The 18,452-nt window shown below is 47.7% G+C and overlaps 1 protein-coding gene across 1 annotated transcript in view; it reads left to right on the top strand.

Annotated features, from left to right (window-relative positions):
- The window catches only part of LOC138527099 (protein ELYS-like), a 510,654-nt gene that overhangs the window by 118,591 nt on the left and 373,611 nt on the right, over positions 1–18,452 (top strand). Inside the window, exons 7-8 of the mRNA XM_069638141.1 lie at positions 16,725–16,857; positions 18,225–18,345. Of these exons, the coding sequence (XP_069494242.1) occupies positions 16,725–16,857; positions 18,225–18,345 (254 nt within the window). The remainder of the gene's footprint in view (positions 1–16,724; positions 16,858–18,224; positions 18,346–18,452) is intronic.

Genomic DNA, 18,452 nt, shown 5'->3' with positions numbered 1-18,452 from the left:
ATCCCATTCATTCAAACGTGCCTCATCCCATTCATTCAAACGTGCCTCATCCCATTCATTCAAACGTGCCTCATCCCATTCAAGCAAACGTGCCTCATCCCATTCATTCAAACGTGCCTCATCCCATTCATGCAAGCGTGCCTCATCCCATTCATGCAAGCGTGCCTCATCCCATTCATGCAAGCGTGCCTCATCCCATTCATTGACACGTGCCTCATCCCATTCATGCAAGCGTGCCTCATCCCATTCATGCAAGCGTGCCTCATCCCATTCATTGACACGTGCCTCATCCCATTCATGCAAACGTGCCTCATCCCATTCATGCAAGCGTGCCTCATCCCATTCATTGACACGTGCCTCATCCCATTCATGCAAACGTGCCTCATCCCATTCATTCAAACTTGCCTCATCCCATTCATTCAAACGTGCCTCATCCCATTCATGCAAGCATGCCTCATCCCATTCATGCAAGTGTGCCTCATCCCATTCATTGACACGTGCCTCATCCCATTCATGCAAGCGTGCCTCATCCCATTCATTGACACGTGCCTCATCCCATTCATGCAAACGTGCCTCATCCCATTCATTCAAACGTGCCTCATCCCATTCATTGACACGTGCCTCATCCCATTCATGCAAACGTGCCTCATCCCATTCATGCAAACGTGCCTCATCCCATTCATGCAAGCGTGCCTCATCCCATTCATTGACACGTGCCTCATCCCATTCATGCAAACGTGCCTCATCCCATTCATTCAAACGTGCCTCATCCCATTCATTCAAACGTGCCTCATCCCATTCATGCAAGCGTGCCACATCCCATTCATGCAAACGTGCCTCATCCCATTCATTCAAACGTGCCTCATCCTATTCATGCAAGCATGCCTCATCCCATTCATGCAAGCGTGCCTCATCCCATTCATTGACACGTGCCTCATCCCATTCATGCAAGCGTGCCTCATCCCATTCATGCAAGCGTGCCTCATCCCATTCATTGACACGTGCCTCATCCCATTCATGCAAACGTGCCTCATCCCATTCATACAAACGTGCCTCATCCCATTCATGCAAACGTGCCTCATCCCATTCATTCAAACGTGCCTCATCCCATTCATTCAAACGTGCCTCATCCCATTCATTCAAACGTGCCTCATCCCATTCATGCAAGCGTGCCTCATCCCATTCATGCAAGCGTGCCTCATCCCATTCATTGACACGTGCCTCATCCCATTCATTCAAACGTGCCTCATCCCATTCATGCAAGCGTGCCTCATCCCATTCATTGACACGTGCCTCATCCCATTCATGCAAATGTGCCTCATCCCATTCATTCAAACGTGCCTCATCCCATTCATTCAAACGTGCCTCATCCCATTCATTCAAACGTGCCTCATCCCATTCATTCAAACGTGCCTCATCCCATTCATGCAAACGTGCCTCATCCCATTCATTCAAACGTGCCTCATCCCATTCATGCAAGCGTGCCTCATCCCATTCATGCAAGCGTGCCTCATCCCATTCATTGACACGTGCCTCATCCCATTCATGCAAGCGTGCCTCATCCCATTCATGCAAGCGTGCCTCATCCCATTCATTGACACGTGCCTCATCCCATTCATGCAAACGTGCCTCATCCCATTCATTCAAACGTGCCTCATCCCATTCATTCAAACGTGCCTCATCCCATTCATTCAAACGTGCCTCATCCCATTCATTCAAACGTGCCTCATCCCATTCAAGCAAACGTGCCTCATCCCATTCATTCAAACGTGCCTCATCCCATTCATGCAAGCGTGCCTCATCCCATTCATGCAAGCGTGCCTCATCCCATTCATGCAAGCGTGCCTCATCCCATTCATTGACACGTGCCTCATCCCATTCATGCAAATGTGCCTCATCCCATTCATTCAAACGTGCCTCATCCCATTCATTCAAACGTGCCTCATCCCATTCATTCAAACGTGCCTCATCCCATTCATTCAAACGTGCCTCATCCCATTCATGCAAACGTGCCTCATCCCATTCATTCAAACGTGCCTCATCCCATTCATGCAAGCGTGCCTCATCCCATTCATGCAAGCGTGCCTCATCCCATTCATTGACACGTGCCTCATCCCATTCATGCAAGCGTGCCTCATCCCATTCATGCAAGCGTGCCTCATCCCATTCATTGACACGTGCCTCATCCCATTCATGCAAACGTGCCTCATCCCATTCATTCAAACGTGCCTCATCCCATTCATTCAAACGTGCCTCATCCCATTCATTCAAACGTGCCTCATCCCATTCATTCAAACGTGCCTCATCCCATTCAAGCAAACGTGCCTCATCCCATTCATTCAAACGTGCCTCATCCCATTCATGCAAGCGTGCCTCATCCCATTCATGCAAGCGTGCCTCATCCCATTCATGCAAGCGTGCCTCATCCCATTCATTGACACGTGCCTCATCCCATTCATGCAAGCGTGCCTCATCCCATTCATGCAAGCGTGCCTCATCCCATTCATTGACACGTGCCTCATCCCATTCATGCAAACGTGCCTCATCCCATTCATTCAAACGTGCCTCATCCCATTCATTCAAACGTGCCTCATCCCATTCATTCAAACGTGCCTTATCCCATTCATGCAAGCGTGCCTCATCCCATTCATGCAAGCGTGCCTCATTCCATTCATTGACACGTGCCTCATCCCATTCATGCAAGCGTGCCACATCCCATTCATGCAAGCGTGCCTCATCCCATTCATTGACACGTGCCTCATCCCATTCATGCAAACATGCCTCATCCCATTCATTCAAACGTGCCTCATCCCATTCATTCAAACGTGCCTCATCCCATTCATTCAAACGTGCCTCATCCCATGCATGCAAGCGTGCCTCATCCCATTCATGCAAGCGTGCCTCATCCCATTCATGCAAGCGTGCCTCATCCCATTCATTGACACGTGCCTCATCCCATTCATTCAAATGTGCCTCATCCCATTCATTCAAACGTGCCTCATCCCATTCATTCAAACGTGCCTCATCCCATTCATTCAAACGTGCCTCATCCCATTCATGCAAACGTGCCTCATCCCATTCATTCAAACGTGCCTCATCCCATTCATGCAAGCGTGCCTCATCCCATTCATGCAAGCGTGCCTCATCCCATTCATTGACACGTGCCTCATCCCATTCATGCAAGCGTGCCTCATCCCATTCATGCAAGCGTGCCTCATCCCATTCATTGACACGTGCCTCATCCCATTCATGCAAACGTGCCTCATCCCATTCATTCAAACGTGCCTCATCCCATTCATTCAAACGTGCGTCATCCCATTCATTCAAACGTGCCTCATCCCATTCATTCAAACGTGCCTCATCCCATTCATGCAAGCGTGCCTCATCCCATTCATGCAAACGTGCCTCATCCCATTCATTCAAACGTGCCTCATCCCGTTCATTCAAACGTGCCTCATCCCGTTCATTCAAACGTGCCTCATCCCATTCATTCAAACGTGCCTTATCCCATTCATGCAAAGGTGCCTCATCCCATTAATTCAAACGTGCCTCATCCCATTCATGCAAGCGTGCCTCATCCCATTCATGCAAGCGTGCCTCATCCCATTCATTGACACGTGCCTCATCCCATTCATGCAAGCGTGCCTCATCCCATTCATTGACACGTGCCTCATCCCAGTCGTGCAAACGTGCCTCATCCCATTCATTCAAACGTGCCTCATCCCATTCATTCAAACGTGTCTCATCCCATTCATTCAAACGTGCCTCATCCCATTCATGCAAGCGTGCCTCATCCCATTCATTGACACGTGCCTCATCCCATTCATGCAAGCGTGCCTCATCCCATTCATGCAAGCGTGCCTCATCCCATTCATTGACACGTGCCTCATCCCAATCATGCAAACGTGCCTCATCCCATTCATTCAAACGTGACTCATCCCATTCATTCAAACGTGCCTCATCCCATTCATTCAAACGTGCCTCATCCCATTCATTCAAACGTGCCTCATCCCATGCATGCAAGCGTGCCTCATCCCATTCATGCAAGCGTGCCTCATCCCATTCATGCAAGCGTGCCTCATCCCATTCATTCAAACGTGCCTCATCCCATTCATTCAAACGTGCCTCATCCCATTCATGCAAGCGTGCCTCATCCCATTCATGCAAGCGTGCCTCATCCCATTCATTGACACGTGCCTCATCCCATTCATTCAAACGTGCCTCATCCCATTCATGCAAGCGTGCCTCATCCCATTCATTGACACGTGCCTCATCCCATTCATTCAAACGTGCCTCATACCATTCATTCAAACGTGCCTCATACCATTCATTCAAACTTGCCTCATCCCATTCATTCAAACGTGCCTCATCCCATTCATTCAAACGTGCCTCATCCCATTCATTCAAACGTGCCTCATCCCATTCATTCAAACGTGCCTCATCCCAGTCGTGCAAACGTGCCTCATCCCATTCATGCAAACGTGCCTAATCCCATTCATTCAAACGTGTCTCATCCCATTCATTCAAACGTGCCTCATCCCATTCATGCAAGCGTGCCTCATCCCATTCATTGACACGTGCCTCATCCCATTCATGCAAGCGTGCCTCATCCCATTCATGCAAGCGTGCCTCATCCCATTCATTGACACGTGCCTCATCCCAATCATGCAAACGTGCCTCATCCCATTCATTCAAACATGACTCATCCCATTCATTCAAACGTGCCTCATCCCATTCATTCAAACGTGCCTCATCCCATTCATTCAAACGTGCCTCATCCCATGCATGCAAGCGTGCCTCATCCCATTCATGCAAGCGTGCCTCATCCCATTCATGCAAGCGTGCCTCATCCCATTCATTCAAACGTGCCTCATCCCATTCATTCAAACGTGCCTCATCCCATTCATGCAAGCGTGCCTCATCCCATTCATGCAAGCGTGCCTCATCCCATTCATTGACACGTGCCTCATCCCATTCATTCAAACGTGCCTCATCCCATTCATGCAAGCGTGCCTCATCCCATTCATTGACACGTGCCTCATCCCATTCATTCAAACGTGCCTCATACCATTCATTCAAACGTGCCTCATCCCATTCATTCAAACTTGCCTCATCCCATTCATTCAAACGTGCCTCATCCCATTCATTCAAACATGCCTCATCCCATTCATTCAAACGTGCCTCATCCCATTCATTCAAACGTGCCTCATCCCATTCATTCAAACGTGCCTCATTCAAACGTGCCTCATCACATTCATTCAAACGTGCCTCATCCCATTCATTCAAACATGCCTCATCCCATTCATGCAAACGTGCCTCATCCCATTCATTCAAACGTGCCTCATCCCATTCATGCAAGCATGCCTCATCCCATTCATGCAAGCATGCCTCATCCCATTCATGCAAGCATGCCTCATCCCATTCATTGACACGTGCCTCATCCCATTCATGCAAGCGTGCCTCATCCCATTCATGCAAGCATGCCTCATCCCATTCATGCAAGCGTGCCTCATCCCATTCATTGACACGTGCCTCATCCCATTCATGCAAGCGTGCCTCATCCCATTCATGCAAGCGTGCCTTATCCCATTCATTGACACGTGCCTCATCCCATTCATGCAAGCATGCCTCATCCCATTCATGCAAGCATGCCTCATCCCATTCATGCAAGTGTGCCTCATCCCATTCATTGACACGTGCCTCATCCCATTCATGCAAGCGTGCCTCATCCCATTCATTGACACGTGCCTCATCCCATTCATGCAAACGTGCCTCATCCCATTCATTCAAACGTGCCTCATCCCATTCATTGACACGTGCCTCATCCCATTCATGCAAACGTGCCTCATCCCATTCATGCAAGCGTGCCTCATCCCATTCATTGACACGTGCCTCATCCCATTCATGCAAACGTGCCTCATCCCATTCATTCAAACTTGCCTCATCCCATTCATTCAAACGTGCCTCATCCCATTCATGCAAGCATGCCTCATCCCATTCATGCAAGTGTGCCTCATCCCATTCATTGACACGTGCCTCATCCCATTCATGCAAGCGTGCCTCATCCCATTCATTGACACGTGCCTCATCCCATTCATGCAAACGTGCCTCATCCCATTTATTCAAACGTGCCTCATCCCATTCATTGACACGTGCCTCATCCCATTCATGCAAACGTGCCTCATCCCATTCATGCAAACGTGCCTCATCCCATTCATGCAAGCGTGCCTCATCCCATTCATTGACACGTGCCTCATCCCATTCATGCAAACGTGCCTCATCCCATTCTTTCAAACGTGCCTCATCCCATTCATTCAAACGTGCCTCATCCCATTCATGCAAGCGTGCCACATCCCATTCATGCAAACGTGCCTCATCCCATTCATTCAAACGTGCCTCATCCCATTCATGCAAGCATGCCTCATCCCATTCATGCAAGCGTGCCTCATCCCATTCATTGACACGTGCCTCATCCCATTCATGCAAGCGTGCTTCATCCCATTCATGCAAGCGTGCCTCATCCCATTCATTGACACGTGCCTCATCCCATTCATGCAAACGTGCCTCATCCCATTCATACAAACGTGCCTCATCCCATTCATGCAAACGTGCCTCATCCCATTCATTCAAACGTGCCTCATCCCATTCATTCAAACGTGCCTCATCCCATTCATTCAAACGTGCCTCATCCCATTCATTCAAACGTGCCTCATCCCATTCATGCAAGCGTGCCTCATCCCATTCATGCAAGCGTGCCTCATCCCATTCATTCAAACTTGCCTCATCCCATTCATTCAAACTTGCCTCATCCCATTCATTCAAACGTGCCTCATCCCATTCATGCAAGCATGCCTCATCCCATTCATGCAAGTGTGCCTCATCCCATTCATTGACACGTGCCTCATCCCATTCATGCAAGCGTGCCTCATCCCATTCATTGACACGTGCCTCATCCCATTCATGCAAACGTGCCTCATCCCATTTATTCAAACGTGCCTCATCCCATTCATTGACACGTGCCTCATCCCATTCATGCAAACGTGCCTCATCCCATTCATGCAAACGTGCCTCATCCCATTCATGCAAGCGTGCCTCATCCCATTCATTGACACGTGCCTCATCCCATTCATGCAAACGTGCCTCATCCCATTCATTCAAACGTGCCACATCCCATTCATGCAAACATGCCTCATCCCATTCATTCAAACGTGCCTCATCCCATTCATGCAAGCATGCCTCATCCCATTCATGCAAGCGTGCCTCATCCCATTCATTGACACGTGCCTCATCCCATTCATGCAAGCGTGCCTCATCCCATTCATGCAAGCGTGCCTCATCCCATTCATTGACACGTGCCTCATCCCATTCATGCAAACGTGCCTCATCCCATTCATACAAACGTGCCTCATCCCATTCATGCAAACGTGCCTCATCCCATTCATTCAAACGTGCCTCATCCCATTCATTCAAACGTGCCTCATCCCATTCATTCAAACGTGCCTCATCCCATTCATTCAAACGTGCCTCATCCCATTCATGCAAGCGTGCCTCATCCCATTCATGCAAGCGTGCCTCATCCCATTCGTTGACACGTGCCTCATCCCATTCATTCAAACGTGCCTCATCCCATTCATGCAAGCGTGCCTCATCCCATTCATTGACACGTGCCTCATCCCATTCATGCAAACGTGCCTCATCCCATTCATTCAAACGTGCCTCCTCCCATTCATTCAAACGTGCCTCATCCCATTCATTCAAACGTGCCTCATCCCATTCATTCAAACGTGCCTCATCCCATTCATGCAAACGTGCCTCATCCCATTCATTCAAACGTGCCTCATCCCATTCATGCAAGCGTGCCTCATCCCATTCATGCAAGCGTGCCTCATCCCATTCATTGACACGTGCCTCATCCCATTCATGCAAGCGTGCCTCATCCCATTCATGCAAGCGTGCCTCATCCCATTCATTGACACGTGCCTCATCCCATTCAAGCAAACGTGCCTCATCCCATTCATTCAAACGTGCCTCATCCCATTCATGCAAGCGTGCCTCATCCCATTCATGCAAGCGTGCCTCATCCCATTCATGCAAGCGTGCCTCATCCCATTCATTGACACGTGCCTCATCCCATTCATGCAAGCGTGCCTCATCCCATTCATGCAAGCGTGCCTCATCCCATTCATTGACACGTGCCTCATCCCATTCATGCAAACGTGCCTCATCCCATTCATTCAAACGTGCCTCATCCCATTCATTCAAACGTGCCTCATCCCATTCATTCAAACGTGCCTCATCCCATTCATTCAAACGTGCCTCATCCCATTCATGCAAGCGTGCCTCATCCCATTCATGCAAGCGTGCCTCATCCCATTCATTGACACGTGCCTCATCCCATTCATGCAAGCGTGCCTCATCCCATTCATGCAAGCGTGCCTCATCCCATTCATTGACACGTGCCTCATCCCATTCATGCAAACATGCCTCATCCCATTCATTCAAACGTGCCTCATCCCATTCATTCAAACGTGCCTCATCCCATTCATTCAAACGTGCCTCATCCCATGCATGCAAGCGTGCCTCATCCCATTCATGCAAGCGTGCCTCATCCCATTCATGCAAGCGTGCCTCATCCCATTCATTGACACGTGCCTCATCCCATTCATTCAAACGTGCCTCATCCCATTCATTCAAACGTGCCTCATCCCATTCATTCAAACGTGCCTCATCCCATTCATGCAAACGTGCCTCATCCCATTCATTCAAACGTGCCTCATCCCATTCATGCAAGCGTGCCTCATCCCATTCATGCAAGCGTGCCTCATCCCATTCATTGACACGTGCCTCATCCCATTCATGCAAGCGTGCCTCATCCCATTCATGCAAGCGTGCCTCATCCCATTCATTGACACGTGCCTCATGCCATTCATGCAAACGTGCCTCATCCCATTCATTCAAACGTGCCTCATCCCATTCATTCAAACGTGCCTCATCCCATTCATTCAAACGTGCCTCATCCCATTCATGCAAGCGTGCCTCATCCCATTCATGCAAACGTGCCTCATCCCGTTCATTCAAACGTGCCTCATCCCGTTCATTCAAACGTGCCTCATCCCGTTCATTCAAACGTGCCTCATCCCATTCATTCAAACGTGCCTCATCCCATTCATGCAAAGGTGCCTCATCCCATTCATTCAAGCATGCCTCATCCCATTCATGCAAGTGTGCCTCATCCCATTCATTGACACGTGCCTCATCCCATTCATGCAAGCGTGCCTCATCCCATTCATTGACACGTGCCTCATCCCATTCATGCAAACGTGCCTCATCCCATTTATTCAAACGTGCCTCATCCCATTCATTGACACGTGCCTCATCCCATTCATGCAAACGTGCCACATCCCATTCATGCAAACATGCCTCATCCCATTCATTCAAACGTGCCTCATCCCATTCATGCAAGCATGCCTCATCCCATTCATGCAAGCGTGCCTCATCCCATTCATTGACACGTGCCTCATCCCATTCATGCAAGCGTGCCTCATCCCATTCATGCAAGCGTGCCTCATCCCATTCATTGACACGTGCCTCATCCCATTCATGCAAACGTGCCTCATCCCATTCATACAAACGTGCCTCATCCCATTCATGCAAACGTGCCTCATCCCATTCATTCAAACGTGCCTCATCCCATTCATTCAAACGTGCCTCATCCCATTCATTCAAACGTGCCTCATCCCATTCATTCAAACGTGCCTCATCCCATTCATGCAAGCGTGCCTCATCCCATTCATGCAAGCGTGCCTCATCCCATTCGTTGACACGTGCCTCATCCCATTCATTCAAACGTGCCTCATCCCATTCATGCAAGCGTGCCTCATCCCATTCATTGACACGTGCCTCATCCCATTCATGCAAACGTGCCTCATCCCATTCATTCAAACGTGCCTCCTCCCATTCATTCAAACGTGCCTCATCCCATTCATTCAAACGTGCCTCATCCCATTCATTCAAACGTGCCTCATCCCATTCATTCAAACGTGCCTCATCCCATTCATGCAAACGTGCCTCATCCCATTCATTCAAACGTGCCTCATCCCATTCATGCAAGCGTGCCTCATCCCATTCATGCAAGCGTGCCTCATCCCATTCATTGACACGTGCCTCATCCCATTCATGCAAGCGTGCCTCATCCCATTCATGCAAGCGTGCCTCATCCCATTCATTGACACGTGCCTCATCCCATTCAAGCAAACGTGCCTCATCCCATTCATTCAAACGTGCCTCATCCCATTCATGCAAGCGTGCCTCATCCCATTCATGCAAGCGTGCCTCATCCCATTCATGCAAGCGTGCCTCATCCCATTCATTGACACGTGCCTCATCCCATTCATGCAAGCGTGCCTCATCCCATTCATGCAAGCGTGCCTCATCCCATTCATTGACACGTGCCTCATCCCATTCATGCAAACGTGCCTCATCCCATTCATTCAAACGTGCCTCATCCCATTCATTCAAACGTGCCTCATCCCATTCATTCAAACGTGCCTCATCCCATTCATTCAAACGTGCCTCATCCCATTCATGCAAGCGTGCCTCATCCCATTCATGCAAGCGTGCCTCATCCCATTCATTGACACGTGCCTCATCCCATTCATGCAAGCGTGCCTCATCCCATTCATGCAAGCGTGCCTCATCCCATTCATTGACACGTGCCTCATCCCATTCATGCAAACATGCCTCATCCCATTCATTCAAACGTGCCTCATCCCATTCATTCAAACGTGCCTCATCCCATTCATTCAAACGTGCCTCATCCCATGCATGCAAGCGTGCCTCATCCCATTCATGCAAGCGTGCCTCATCCCATTCATGCAAGCGTGCCTCATCCCATTCATTGACACGTGCCTCATCCCATTCATTCAAACGTGCCTCATCCCATTCATTCAAACGTGCCTCATCCCATTCATTCAAACGTGCCTCATCCCATTCATGCAAACGTGCCTCATCCCATTCATTCAAACGTGCCTCATCCCATTCATGCAAGCGTGCCTCATCCCATTCATGCAAGCGTGCCTCATCCCATTCATTGACACGTGCCTCATCCCATTCATGCAAGCGTGCCTCATCCCATTCATGCAAGCGTGCCTCATCCCATTCATTGACACGTGCCTCATGCCATTCATGCAAACGTGCCTCATCCCATTCATTCAAACGTGCCTCATCCCATTCATTCAAACGTGCCTCATCCCATTCATTCAAACGTGCCTCATCCCATTCATGCAAGCGTGCCTCATCCCATTCATGCAAACGTGCCTCATCCCGTTCATTCAAACGTGCCTCATCCCGTTCATTCAAACGTGCCTCATCCCGTTCATTCAAACGTGCCTCATCCCATTCATTCAAACGTGCCTCATCCCATTCATGCAAAGGTGCCTCATCCCATTCATTCAAACGTGCCTCATCCCATTCATGCAAGCGTGCCTCATCCCATTCATGCAAGCGTGCCTCATCCCATTCATGCAAGCGTGCCTCATCCCATTCATTGACACGTGCCTCATCCCATTCATGCAAGCGTGCCTCATCCCATTCATGCAAGCGTGCCTCATCCCATTCATTGACACGTGCCTCATCCCAGTCATGCAAACGTGCCTCATCCCATTCATTCAAACGTGCCTCATCCCATTCATTCAAACGTGTCTCATCCCATTCATTCAAACGTGCCTCATCCCATTCATGCAAGCGTGCCTCATCCCATTCATTGACACGTGCCTCATCCCATTCATGCAAGCGTGCCTCATCCCATTCATGCAAGCGTGCCTCATCCCATTCATTGACACGTGCCTCATCCCAATCATGCAAACGTGCCTCATCCCATTCATTCAAACGTGACTCATCCCATTCATTCAAACGTGCCTCATCCCATTCATTCAAACGTGCCTCATCCCATTCATTCAAACGTGCCTCATCCCATGCATGCAAGCGTGCCTCATCCCATTCATGCAAGCGTGCCTCATCCCATTCATGCAAGCGTGCCTCATCCCATTCATTCAAACGTGCCTCATCCCATTCATTCAAACGTGCCTCATCCCATTCATGCAAGCGTGCCTCATCCCATTCATGCAAGCGTGCCTCATCCCATTCATTGACACGTGCCTCATCCCATTCATTCAAACGTGCCTCATCCCATTCATGCAAGCGTGCCTCATCCCATTCATTGACACGTGCCTCATCCCATTCATTCAAACGTGCCTCATACCATTCATTCAAACGTGCCTCATCCCATTCATTCAAACTTGCCTCATCCCATTCATTCAAACGTGCCTCATCCCATTCATTCAAACGTGCCTCATCCCATTCATTCAAACGTGCCTCATCCCATTCATTCAAACGTGCCTCATCCCATTCATGCAAGCGTGCCTCATCCCATTCATGCAAGCTTGCCTCATCCCATTCATTGACACGTGCCTCATCCCATTCATTCAAACGTGCCTCATCCCATTCATTCAAACGTGCCTCATCCCATTCATTCAAACTTGCCTCATCCCATTCATTCAAACGTGCCTCATCCCATTCATTCATACGTGCCTCATCCCATTCATTCAAACGTGCCTCATCCCATTCATTCAAACGTGCCTCATCCCATTCATGCAAGCGTGCCTCATCCCATTCATGCAAGCGTGCCTCATCCCATTCATTGACACGTGCCTCATCCCATTCATTCAAAGTGCCTCATCCCATTCATGCAAGCGTGCCTCAGCCCATTCATTGACACGTGCCTCATCCCATTCATTCAAACGTGCCTCATCCCATTCATGCAAGCGTGCCTCATCCCATTCATTGACACGTGCCTCATCCCATTCATGCAAGCGTGCCTCATCCCATTCATTGACAAGTGCCTCATCCCATTCATTCAAGCGTGCCTCATCCCATTCATTCAAGCGTGCCTCATCCCATTCATGCAAGCGTGCCTCATCCCATTCATTGACACGTGCCTCATCCCATTCATTGACACGTGCCTCATCCCATTCATTAACACGTGCCTCTTCCCATTCATTCAAGCGTGGCTGTTCTGTCTAGGAGTTTTATTTGTACTTCAGACTTGTAGGATCCATTTCAGGATTAAACATTCTTGCAAAGGACAAGAAAGACTCGCAAAGAGAAAACCTGGACTGAATAAAAATCTCACAAATGGAATGGAGCATGCTGGCATGCATGGATTCCGGATCAGAATGAAAAAAGTACTTTTGACCTTTTAGCCAGAGTCACTGCGTTTTGAAGTAGTGGGGTTCTTTGGTTACACACCACGCCGGAGCCAGCAGGTAAGTTCCATAGGTAGGTTTATTCCAAGTATGTTACTTGGTACAGAGACACTGGCACATTCCCATCCCATCCAGGCATCTTCCAGATCTTAACTGACACACGTGGAACCCTCAGAGCCAATCACACATCAACACTCCACTCTGACATAGGTAAATACCACACACCTTGCTGTCCATGACACCACGACCCACAACTCACATTACAGCACGTTTCCTCTAAATGTCAGCATTAGGTTAGGGAGCAGAAGGTGCTTTTCTGTGTGGGGGATGTGTAAACAGCTCAATCCAGTATTTCCTATTTAATGAGCTATTCTTAATAAATTCTACCTGCGAACAATCACAAATAACAAATACACATAGTCATATGTTTTGGAGACGAGCCTGCAGTTACTGGATTAAAAACATGATATCCTTGTTTATATATAAGCACATATAAACATATTACGCAAACAGCAGCATATAAAGCCGAAATGACAGAGATATAAATTTGCCTATCTTGGTACAAACAATATCCTAGCCTAATCAGTTCTGACAGGGTACAAGTCAAAAATATTGGTATACAATCAGGGTTATGTCATGCCTGTGCAAAACCAAACACAGACAAGGTGTTAATAAGTCACTGGAACGGGTGGACTGGCCTACATGGAACTCTGGAGATGTCCCGGTAGGTGTGACGATTAGGGGCACCAGTGGTCCAGGGATGAATATCGGTTTCATAACCATCAATCAGCCCCACACCTCTACTACACCAGAAGTGATCCGAACAGATTGGAATACAAGTGAATTATAAGACCTCCTTGTACAATTTTGGTAATGTGGACAGAACGGCAGGCTGATCTCCGCAAGGTCGTGGATCGTTGGTTAGTTGCAACACAGCGAAAATACAATTATTACCTGATGATAAAAGGGACTGTTAGGTTAGAGCTATATTGTAAGTTTGCTAGATGCTATTGTCGTCGTCTAAATGTTGGAAAATCAAAGCCCTAACCAGGTTTGCCATGCTGCATAGATCACAGATGGGCAGGATACTTTCCCACATGTGTCATGTGAAATTGGATTCGGTAGACCTGATAGTCACTTGGGCTGGGAACGAGAGGCCCGAGTTAATGATTATGCTGTGGTTTCAGGCTTTGATAGGTTGCGGTTGATGGTGAATGTATGAAATTTGGTCAGGTGAACAACAACTTGCTAATTCTTGATACACCAAAGGTAATGACCTCTCGTGTGTTGCATTTCAGCAAAACAGCTGGATGCCAGCCTCTTCTCGCTCTTTTCCCATGTGACTAGTGTGATATCCTGAGGTTGGTTGTTTGCTGCTCCAAGACAGATCATGACATGGCCATCATCTACATACAGATGCAATGGACTGTAAAGGAGTTAAAGAGCAGTGAAGAGCTTTGTGTAGACATTGTAGAGCCATAGCGATACTGATGAACCTTGGGGCACTCAACGGGCGTAAACTCATTCATTAGAGAGGACTTGTCTTAGTTTTACTTGGGAGGGCCTACTCTTTCAGAATGATTCAAATCATTAAAGGGCATCTCTGCCAATTGTCCTAACTTGTTAGGAGGTGGTGGAGTAAGGAAATATGAGCCATGATGTCATAGGCGATGGACAGAACAAACAGGATGGAGACCCCTGGCTGGTAATTCTCTGTTGAGTCAATAGGACCTTACCTGATGCACACCGACATTGTACCGCTCCCCATTGTGGGGTGGAACCCTGATTCGTAGTCATGTAAAATGGTATTATCGTCATTGAACATCTGAATTTGCTGTAAGAAAACCTCGGGCAGGGGTTTCACTTCCAATGAGATGTTGATGAGAGTGATAGCTCATGCGAGTCGAAGGGACAGCAGTGGTCTTTTTAAAAGTAGGTCTGTTGCTTACATTCGGAAAATGCTGAACCCTGCCAGAGTGAAAAGTGGCAGCGCAGGGGTCAGAGAGCAACGTGGATAGGGGCTACATTTGCCCTCATGAAGACAGCGGACAGAGGGATCGCTGAGCGTGAAAATCTTCATCTTCAGTTTTCAGCACATACAGCTCCACAAAACATTGGACACGTTGAACATAATGGGTGATCAAAGCTACAGCTGGTTGATGGCCTTGACACTATATTACAGACTCATTGATATTAGTGCTTTTGCAGTGTAAGATGCTAGAAAGCTCCTTCGTCAACGTGTGTGCTGGTTCATGATTCGGCTACAGAATTCAAGGGGAAGGCTGTTCCTTCTAGATTTTCAGTAGTTCTCTAGTTTTATTGGGGGGCTCAGGAGGTGCCCTTGGAAGTTCTGTCCTTCCTAAGACAGATAGCGTGTTGGTGGGCATGGCATGTAACTTACCATCTCTTCATTGCCCATCCAACTGTGATGTTTCCTTAAATCAACCAGCTCCACGTTAAACCAGGTATCGGACGTCTTGCTGGGAAGGCCTCCTTCCTGGACCCTGATCATGCTAGGACTTAGAGAGATTTTGGGATCTCATCCTGGAAGTTCTTGAGGATATGCTCATAAGAGGATGATATCTTCATATAGTTTGAGACGTCACTAAAGCATTGGCCAAGGACTCACTCGAGATGTTCTGGTGGACTGTGGGTAGTGTGTCAGTTATTAATATTGATCAGCGGTTGGTCATATGTCTGGGGAAGAGAGTGGAGGCCAGGAGGGTGTTGGACCAGAAAAGTAAAGGAGTCTAAACCTTGACACGAGATAGATGAAAGGTAATCATCAAATCAGGGGAGCGAACGTGTGGGTACGTTGGGCATGTCAGCCTTTGAGAGAAAGCCTAGGTTTTCCCTGCTTGTGATGAGGTCATGTGCAGCTCTGCTGGCGGCATACATGATCCCCAGATAGGAGTCTCCCTGTACCACTAGTGAGTAGGCACGAACTGTAGCCAATCCTCTAGGAAGTTGCTATCAAACTCTGAGAGCTAAACTACAACCACTACCAGAGAAGTTCTTTCTGAATGCTTTTTATCGGCAGGTGCTCCATCCAAGGAGAGAAAGGAAGAGGGAGGGAGAGATGGTGGGGGCATCTGATAGATTCAGGGGGCATAAGGGCAATCCCGCTTCTAGTTCATCTTCACGGTGTACTCATCACGCCTTTTGGCTAGTGTCGGGTTGCACGCTGATATCAGCATTTTTCTGTTGCTGTTCTAGATGTCAGCTTTTAGACTGTTTATTGGTGTTAAATGCTTGCTTAGCATTACATATTTTATTTATGACAGAGGGTTTCAAGTCAACAGTAATATGGCTCCATTTTTCAGAATTTACAAAGAAAATACATTTGAATATAGTCAATCCAATGGGAGCTATTCATTTGGGCAGCGGTTGCCTTGAAAACCAGGTGTGGTTGGATATCTTATGGACTGGGTTTGGAGGCCTTCATTTATCTTTTATTTTTAGGGCCTGAACGATTGTCAGGTGTGCTGCACGCTGGATTTGAGCAATGAGGCCGGATCGACTCTCAACAAATCTGTCTGCCGTTATCTCAGCTGCCAGGTCCTGCGGCGACACAGCCGCGCGCGCACGACAGAAGGTAATCATCGGAAACTAACAGCCATCAGTGTCAGTGACACAGAATATCTCTGTATATACCGCCTTTCTCCTGTAATTAAATCGTCAATATCTCTCTGCTATCAATGCCTCATCTCGCTCGGCAATTATCCTACCATTATCAGTCTGGATTCCCATTACTAAGCCCTCCTTCATGGCATCGCTTTGTTCTGTTTGGTTACTCCTTATAGTATTTTTGCTTTTAGATGCACTCTTTCATTGTCTTTAATAAACACACATACAAAAGAAAAGCATAATTTCATGACATGCCTGTCTGATGAGGGTAATTGTAAATTTCCATATGATCTTGAAAACTCTGCATTATCACAGGTAAACAGTACTGAGTACTTGAGAAGAGACTCTAAGAGAATTGACAAACTGCAAGCTTGCAGCAGGGGTCTTTGATATATGAAAAATCCTTTACTGCCAAAGAGGAGAACCAAGCGACATATTAATTAAAGTATCGCAAAACCCTCCTGCGGAAAGTTTCTCTGGGGGCGGGGGTGATTTCCAGGATGTCCGGTTAAGCCTGAGTTTTAGAACAGTGGTCGGCAAGGGTTTGGTGTAAGGCACCCCTTCCTGGTATCGAAGGGGCTGCACATGTGAAACTCACCTGTTCCTTTGGGTGGACCTGAGAAGGGGAAGCAAGTCAAATGATGGGGTCTGGAGAAGATACCTTAAAATAAAAACACACTCTTTTTCTTACCAACCTGCACCACGTAACCAAACATCGATGAATGGAATAACCAGTGCATGAAAATGCATGCACCCAGATGCCTCAGGGTTGGGTGCGCTCTACAAATGCCAAAATAAATAAATAAATACATTAATAAGTATGCACGTAGCAAAGAAGCAAGTGTTCAAAATAATGTAACTTAAAATCTAGAAGATTTCGAGATGCTTCCCTCTGCAAGAAATCACATCATTTGGCGGAGTGGCAATGCAGTGGGTATTTCCAAAAATCACTCGTTTTACCACAACCACCAAACCTGTGATGAGCCTGGAGATTTGCTCTGCATCTACAATTTTTTTACCCGAAGCATTTTACAATATATACGTCTGAAACACAATCCAAGTTAAGGCAAACCTATTGCCAAACTGGAGTTTTTTTTATGGCATAAATATTAGTTTGTGGTCTTTTCTACCTGTGAAAAGTCCTGCTTTTAGAGAATTGCATTATAAATAGTCTCCCATGAGTCAAGAGTTAACAGCTGAGCAACTTACATAGTCTCTGGTTTAGGGAAAAAACATAGTCGGGTTTCTGTTTTTCTTAAATAATTTGTTTGTGAAAAATCAAGCATTTTCATAAAATAGTTATTATTCATATTCGTTTTTCCTTTACTGATCGAGGGAAATATAGCGAGAATCTGATCGTGTTTGCCTGGGAATGGAAGCAGCCAGAATCCTCTCTCGTGATGGCCATGTTTGACATTGAGCTGTGGCTGAAGGAAGGCAGGCCTAAAACATTAAGGTATGTAAAATCTCAGAGTAAGCAGACGTCCTAGTTGTGCGTGGTGTAAGACTCCAAGACATGAGTACTCATCATGTGACCCTCCAGATGTTTTGGACTATAATTCC

This window comes from Ambystoma mexicanum, chromosome 14, assembly GCF_040938575.1.
Source record: "Ambystoma mexicanum isolate Mex_15411 chromosome 14, UKY_AmexF1_1, whole genome shotgun sequence".
NCBI classification, from domain to species: Eukaryota; Metazoa; Chordata; class Amphibia; order Caudata; family Ambystomatidae; genus Ambystoma; species Ambystoma mexicanum.
Note: the sequence above shows the minus strand (reverse complement) of the source record. Positions and strands in the feature narration are given on the sequence as shown.